Below are 8,535 nucleotides of genomic sequence, written 5' to 3'. Positions count from 1 at the left end.
AAGATGTGGCACATATATACAATGGAATATTACTCAGCCATAAAAAGAAATGAAATTGAGATATTTGTAGTGAGGTGGATGGACCTAGAGACTGTCATACAGAGTGAAGTAAGTCAGAAAGAGAAAAGCAAATACCATATGCTAACGCACATATATGGAATCTAAAAAAACAGTACTGATGAACCTAGTGGCCGGGGAGGAATAAAGATGCATATGTAGAGAACAGACTTGAGGACACGTGGGTGATGGGGAAGCTGGGATGAAGTGAGAGAGTAGCATTGACATATATACACTACCAAATGTAAAATGGATGGCTAGTGGGAAGGTGCTGCATAGTATAGGGAGATCAGCTCAATGCTTTGTGATGACCTAGATGGGTGGGATAAGGAGGATGGGAGGGAGGCTCAAAAGGGAGGGAATATGGGGATATATGTATACTTATAGCTCATTCACTTTGTTGTACAACAGAAACTAATGCAAGATTGTAAAGCAATTATACTCCAATAAAGATATTTTTTTAAAATTTTTAATAAATAAATAAATACTCAATAAATGTTTCTTGAATTGCACTGCCTGGAGATTTGCTCCAGCCCACTGGGCTTGCTAGTGTTCTCTGATACAGCTTACATATTAATACTAACTACCATGCATTTAATACCTACCATGTGCCAGGCACTAAGTCCTTACTTATAGTATCAAATAACTATTATTAATAATTCTTAATAATATTAGTAATAATTATTCATCCTCAAAAGAATACTTCAGGAGCAGTGTTTTCTTTCATTTTTTTACGTTCACAAATGAGGAAACTGAGACTTAGAGATGTTATGTATATGGTAAGTAAAAGAGGTAGAATTTATATCTATAGTTTTGTTTTCTAGCCTATACTGTTTTGTGCAATCAATATAGTACCTATAAGCAGATCATTAGTATTTTTAGTGTACGTTATTTCTGCCCCAAATCTTTTATTAACTAATAATGGAATCTAGGACAAGTTCTCAGATATCTTGATGGGTCTTAGTCTCTTCACCTATAGCACCAGGAATTAGATGAAGTTAACTCTAATTTTAGAGTTTGGTCCCCTCTAGCTCTAAAATTATATGCATCTGTGAGTTCCTAGACTTTCAAGCATTTGATTTTGCAACTGTATCTGCTTCTGCATTTCTATGTGTTTCATACTGTGATCACATCCAAACCACATAAAACAGTTTCCATTTCCATGAATTCTTCTCTTGAAACCACCTACTCATTTTGAAATATGAAAAGTGTAATGAATGGAGTCATATCACCAAAGCCACAGAAGAGAAGTTCCTTCCTCAAACAGTCTGCATCTTTCTCAACAGAGTTAATATCATTGGTTTAATTACCTATTAGATAAAAATACTCACTAGTGAGAGTATTTCTGAGGGGAGTAATGGAAGAACAAAATTTTAGGCTATCTAATTGTGGTACTAGCCCTTGTGCATATTTTGGTGGAGGGTGGGGGTAGGGAATTAAACACTAGTCCAGAATATATTTGTTATTTATAAAATTTACTAGTTGTAGAGTTTGGAAATATAAGGGGGAGGAGGGAGGAAGAAGAACCTGATCCAAATCCCTTTTTGCACCGATGAAATAGTACAGGGCGGCTGAAGGAGCCCTTGGTTCTTTTCTTGGTGAAACCTATTGTGAATCACTTAACCTCTCTAAGTGTCAGTTTGCTCATCTTCAAAATTAGTGGGTTTGGATCAAATAATATCTCAGGTTGTTCCAAATCTGTGAATTAGCTCAAAGGGTATGAAAACCTGGCAAGAAATTGCTTTTAAAAGGCAGTAGCAAGTTTGAAAACTTATCCTTCACTTGAAGCAAAGATCAGTTCTTGGGTTGAAGGTCATAGCCCCAAATGAATTAAGAACTAAAATTTAAGCCTATTTTTTATAAGGCTACAGTAGCAATGAAAGCTTTAAAATTCTAAGTCTAACCTAAATAACAGATTCCTGAGCTTCACTGCTGAGCCACACAGCAGTTTTGATGTATTTTCTCCACTGGTGGTGCAGAGATGAAGAGGAAAGCAAGCAGGAAAGAAATCAGGACACTGAGGTCAGCACGGAGGTTGATCCTAAAAATTTCAGAGGTGGATTAGAGAGAGGAAAATAGAAAATGTAGGGCTCAGTCAGTTCACAAATATATTACCTGTGTTGTAGGATTTTCTTATAATGCGATTGTCTTCTAGGATATGGTAACCAATTCTGTGTTCTTTCCAGCCATTCTCAACAACTGCACAAATGCAGATCATTCTGCCCGTCAGTCTTCATCTTCCCAAACTAAATAATATTAGTTTTTGGCCTGTTATCATACATTCCATTTCACTGTGAAACTCGATATTTGAGTTTTCCTTTCTGATCATTTTCTCTCCAGCAGGATTAGGTAGCTCATTTCCAAATTTTATTTTTTCCATGCTTGATATTTACCACCTCCCTATGTACCCAACACCATGCATCCATATGCTAACAAACATGCTAGAATCGAGGCAGAGTGGGTGCCTGGTGGGATGACCAAATATGAGAAGGTAATTTTTAATCAGTGTTTTAACACCAGAAACAAGCTTTGTTATGGAGTAACAACACTTAAACAGAATAACTTAAAAAGAATAACTGTTTATGGAATTTTTGTAATCTTTCCTTGAAATGGAGAAATGATTTGAAGAAGTACTCATCTCTCTACCTACGCCTCTATAGCACACTTTCCGCAGAAAAAGGAACAGGGAAACATCAGGAAGTCACTGAATATTTAAATAGTAGGTTCAAGGCTGGGGAGTAGCATCAGCAAGAAGAAAGGCAGATGAGATGAAGGCAAAGTGTCACTGACTTTTGCCTCTGTCCCTGGAGAGGAGATTGCTGATATAGAGTCCCTCTGGCCTTCCCAAGACTGTCTGACATGAAGATATAACTCCAAGGTAAGATTCCTGAGCAAGCAGCTTTATCCTAGAGCTATCATCTGAATAGATTCTCTAGGCTTTCTCCAGATCAGTTTCCCAAGGTTCTTGTGGTTCCCTCCCCTATAGTAGCTCCATGTCCCCAAGCCCAGGTGGGGTCTTCCTGAAAACCACTTGTGCCAAAGCTGTCACTATAGCAAGGTTTCAAAATAACTCTAAATCTGACAGCCTCTGCCCCTATAGATGAACATTTAGATTTTTTTCAGAAATCCCTGGTGGTACTCTAGAATTCAGTAGGGGGCTTTGAAGGAAAGAAATATGACATTAAAAGGGCAAAATGAGGCTCTTGCTAGCCTTAATATAACAAATTGAGGGGACTTCCCTGGTGGTCCAATGGTTAAGAATCCACGATTTCACCGCAGGGGGTGCGGGTTCGAGGGTTCGATCCCTGGTCGAGGAAACTAAGACCCCGCATGCCACCCAATGTGGCCAAAAACAAAAAAAACAAGTTGAGCAAACTAAGGGGTAAAAAGTTCTTGAATGCTTAATATGTGCCATGAAGGGAGCTAAGTGGTTCATATACATTATCTCACTTAGTCCTCATAAAAAGTCACCAGGGTTTACAAGGTGAAAGGGGCTCAGAGTTAAGAGTCCAAAATCACAGAGCTGTTTAAGTGGTAGAAGTAGGATCGAAACCCACTCTGCGGGATGCCAGAGCCCCAGTTCTGCCCCACTAATTTATAAGCAAGTACTTCAAAACCATTTTAAAAGATGTTTAAGGATGGGCTTCCCTGGTGGCGCAGTGGTTGAGAGTCCGCCTGCCAATGCAGGGGACACGGGTTCGTACCCGGGTCCGGGAAAATCCCACAGGCCGCGAAGCGGCTGGGCCCGTGAGCCGTGGCCGCTGACCCTGCGCGTCCGGAGCCTGTGCTCTGCAACGGGAGAAGCCACAATAGTGAGAGGCCCGTGTACCACAAAAAAATAAATAAATAAATAAATAAAAGATGTTTAAGGATGAAGAAATCTCCTGGTCATGTGCAATAAATCAAAGTTCTTAGGAAACTTTATATGCTCTTCAGAATGACTACCAGTGTTGCTTTTGCTCAAGTCCTGCATTACTTTCAGATGTCCTTCTATACAGAGCTCAGCCACACAATTTTTAATAAAAATCTTCCCTATAATTCAGTTTCTTGTATGCACATACACAGAGAGACCACACACATACACACACACACCGAGACATACAAACACTACACGTATACACACTGCACAGATAAATACACACAGACCGCAGATACCACAGAGACCACACACAAATACACCACACCTGCACAGATCACAGATACACATACACACACAGCTCCACACACACCCCATGAATTTATACACACACTAGAGATACACACATGCCACAGAGACACACACCATATATGCACATACATACAGACAAATGCACCACAGATATATAGACAGACTACAGACACACACACACACATACACACACAAATAGACACACACAGGCCATACACACACAGTATCAGAAATCCTCCATGGGATTTTGTTTCTCCTTGTCTACTCAAGCCCTAGTGTCTATCCAGTTTCCACCATATTCATCAACTCATTAACATCTCACCCCCCGCTACTGGCCTCTTTTCTCCATCCTACTCCTTCCCAAATAGCGAACACAAGCTCTTTTCTTTCCATTGCCCAGAGCAACCACCAACACAAGAAGTTGTGATTAATGAGGTTAAGGGAGACATTACACCATGTCAAAACATAACAAATGGATTAAAATTAAATATTAGACATTCCTCATTTTAAATCCCCTGTGTCATCTCTGCTTCTCAATATCTCATTGACCCTTCCTCCTCCTCTGCAAGCCGCCTAGCCTCCTGCTGTGTTTTCCTGGGGCCCCTCTCTGAAGACCATCCTCCCTCCTCGCCCTCTTCTCATGGTCCCAGGACCTTCACCCAGCCTCTTCCTTGGGCTCCCACTCTTTTACTCATCATTGCCTATCCATTCCATGTCCCCAGACTTCCCTTTTTATTCCCAAACAGACTACCAAGGTATCTTCCTGAAGAGAACCATTTTGCTACTTTGGGGGAAATTTTTGCAACTCCCTTAGCTGGCAGAATTAAGGTAGTTATGGTTTTAACAGCAATTATTTTATTTCTTCTCTCTGTATATTCTTAGGATGTTTTTGATTAGTGAAAAAAATCATTAGTAATTTCCATTGCTTTATCCAATTTATCAAAAAAAAATTTGTTGATGTGACTCTGTTATAACAGCTATTTTCCAAAATATTCTCACATTTATATTTTCAATACTATAGGAGCAGTTATTCGAGAAATGGGATATTTTGGATAATCAAATACTCCATTCATGGAGCTTTATCAAAATACACTACACATGAATTACCAGTTTTCAAAGAAGTAACATAAAACATTTATAGGGTTCCCCACCTGCCACAGTGGAGGTATGGTGGGAGATGTTGATGAATATGAAATTTACCCCCTGTAAGCCTCACTTTCTCCTCTGTTTAAACATTTGCCTTTGTATGGAAAAAAAGAAATTATTTTTATATAAAGTTTCCTGCATACAACAAGTACTGGATAAATATCAGCTCCTTGACTTCTCTCCGTCTTTCCCCTCCCCAAGTAAGAAAGAACTACTGCTATATTCTACCATACACTTTCCTCCTTCATTGATGATTTTGAAGGTACTTCACAATCTTACGGTGCCGAAGGGCTCCTATATGAATATCAGTTCTTACTGTTAATGTGCTGAGTGTTAGAATACTAGGTAATAGCATTTACTATATATAATTAGCTCATGGGAGAAATCTAATTATAGCTCCCTATGATTACTAACTTGCAGCCATTGTTGTCATTTTTGTTATTCAATTTCGTTAGTAACATTGCCCTGACCAAGTCTTAGTCAAGTAAAACTGATTCTACACCACCTTATTCAAGAATCTGTGCCCATCAAGAAGGGTCAGACTTCTGGTTAATGTCTAAATTGAGTTTTTTTTTTTTGGCTGAGCCAAGGTGGCACACGGGATCTTAATTACCCGGCCTGGGATAAAACTCATGCCCCATGCAGTGGAAGCGTGTACTCCTAACCACTGGGTTGCCAGAGAATTCCCTAAATAGGATATTTTTAGCTGCCTAAATTAATTACTTAATGAAGTCAGAATATTCCAAACTTATTTCTATTTCACATTAATTTCATTGCATCTGTAGTATTTCTATTTTTGATGCCCAAATTAATCTGATCTTTATTCCTCACACAAAATAAAAGAAAAATATCTGATTTGTATTATTGTAAAAATATTGTTTGTCACTTTAAAAATATTGTCATTTTGACTATGAATATGCAAAAATTACTATTTTAATTTCTATAACCATTTCTTTTGCTTCTTTTTTGTAATTTTCAGTTTCTCATTCCAATTATGGATCTGATCGACTCTAATGATTACCTGCTCAGTGTCTCTACTTTAATAAGAAACAGCATGCACATTCCAACACCTGCCTCAAAAGTGATTGTTGCACTTCTTTTTTTCACATCATTTATAATTGGCACTATCACCAATGGTTTCTACCTATGGGTGCTAAAATTCAAAATGAAAAAGACTGTTAATACTCTCTTATATTTTCATCTCATTCTCTCTTATTTTATTTCAACATTATTTTTGCCATTTCTGGCCATCTCCTACCTTCAGGACAATTACTGGAGCTTTGGAATTGCCACATGCAAGGTCTTCAGTAGCATTTTGTCTGCAGGGATGTTTGCCTCTGTTTTCTTCCTCTCAGCCATCAGCATTGATCGTTATCTTCTCACTCTTCACCCGGTGTGGTCACAGCTGCACCGCACCCCACGCTGGGTTTCCAGCATCATCTTGAGAGTCTGGATATTTGCCACTGCCCTCAGCATGCCCGATGTGGTTTTCAAGGAGGTACATGATGACAATAAAGGAAGAGTGACCTGCCAGAATAACTATGCTATGTCTACTAATTGGGAAGGCAAAAAGATGCAAACATTAAGAAAATGGATTCATGTAGCCTGTTTCAGCAGCCGCTTCTTGCTGGGCTTCCTTCTGCCTTTCCTCACCATCACCTTTTGTTATGAAAGAGTAGCCAAAAAGATGAAAGAGAGGAGCCTCTTCAAATCCAACAAGCCCTTCAGAGTCATGATGACTGCCGTTATCTCTTTCTTTGTGTGTTGGATGCCCTACCATGTATACGAAGGCTTAATTCTCACTAAGAACAGATCACTACTTTTCCAGTTGACTCTGATACTCACAGTGATAACTATTTCTTTCAATACTGTCTTTTCTCCCACACTCTACCTATTTACTGGGGAGAACTTCAGAAAGGTTTTCAAGAAGTCTGTTCTTGCTCTTTTTGAGTCAACATTCGGTGAAGATTCTTCGGGAGAAAGGACACAAAACCTAAATTCAGAAGTCGATATTTAAATTCTTGATCCCAGAGCAAAGAATGGATTCTTAGTCAATGATATCACCAGAGACAGACCCTCAACTTTTGTATAATATAGTCCCTATATTAGAGAGACACCTGGGCTGTACTATAGTTAGATCTATGAATATTATAAGGGCTGTAAAATGTGATGGGTGATGTTGCAAATGTGATTTTTTTTTTTACTTTTGTTGTGGTAAAATATATATAACATATAACATCATTTTTCATTGTAAATTTTAGTGGCATGATCTAAATTCAAAATATTTTGCAACCATCACCACTATCCATTTCCGAAATTTTTTATCACCCAAAAGAGAAACTCTACCCATTAAGCAATAACTCTTCTTTCACACCCCCACCCCCCGCCCTTTCCCCTAGCTTCTCATATCCTCCAATCTGCTTTCTATCTCTATGAATTTGCTATTCTAGATATTCCATATAAGTGGAATCATACAATATTTCTCCTTTTGTGTCTGGCTTATTTAACTTAGCATAATGTTTTCAAGGTTCATCTATGTTGTAACATGTATCAGAACTTCATTCTTCTTATGGTTAAATAATATTCTGTTATATGTATATACCACATTTTGTTTATCCATTCTTCTGTTGAGAGACATCTGAGCTGTTTCCACCTTTTGGCTATTGTGATAATGCTACCATGAACGCTGGTGTACAAGTGCCTGTTTGAGTCTTTGTTTTCAATTATTTTGAATTGCTGGGTCATGTGGCAATTCTATGTTTAAGTTTTTGAGGAATTGCTACTTTTTTCCATAACAGCTGTACCATGCTGCATTCTCATCAGCAACGTACAAAAGTTCTAGTTTCTCCACACCCTCACCAACACCTATTATTTTCCTTTTTTTCATTTATAGCCATCCTAGTTGGTGTGAACTGATGCAAATGTGATTCTTAACCTTTGATTTTTGAGGCTATAGGAATATCATTTTCTGAATACCAATAGAACCCATCAATCTGAATTTTCTGTCACGGAATTTTCTACCAAATAGACATTTAGACCAAGGTCTTTATTCAGATAGCACCTAAATTATTTAATTGGTATAAACAAAATTTAATGTGGAGATGACAAGGCACTCATCTTGTCATCTCCATGTTAAAGAATAAAGAATTTATACTTTAATGTTT

General features: G+C 38.3%; 1 protein-coding gene across 1 annotated transcript; it reads left to right on the top strand.

The window, feature by feature from the left end:
* Positions 1-2,797: 2,797 nt before the first annotated feature.
* GPR33 (G protein-coupled receptor 33) lies at positions 2,798-7,388 on the top strand. Its single transcript, XM_024133281.1, has 2 exons — positions 2,798-2,935; positions 6,351-7,388. Exon 2 carries the CDS (start codon positions 6,366-6,368, stop codon positions 7,386-7,388), a length of 1,023 nt encoding a protein of 340 aa, XP_023989049.1. The 5' UTR covers positions 2,798-2,935; positions 6,351-6,365.
* Positions 7,389-8,535: the final 1,147 nt, after the last annotated feature.

The sequence above is a fragment of the Physeter macrocephalus genome, chromosome 11 (genome assembly GCF_002837175.3).
Source record: "Physeter macrocephalus isolate SW-GA chromosome 11, ASM283717v5, whole genome shotgun sequence".
Lineage (NCBI taxonomy): Eukaryota > Metazoa > Chordata > Mammalia > Artiodactyla > Physeteridae > Physeter > Physeter macrocephalus.
Note: the sequence above shows the minus strand (reverse complement) of the source record. Positions and strands in the feature narration are given on the sequence as shown.

Coding starts and splice junctions, on each gene's coding strand:
- GPR33 (XM_024133281.1), top strand. CDS start 6,366: ATGGATCTGATCGACTCTAATGATTACCTGCTCAGTGTCTCTACTTTA.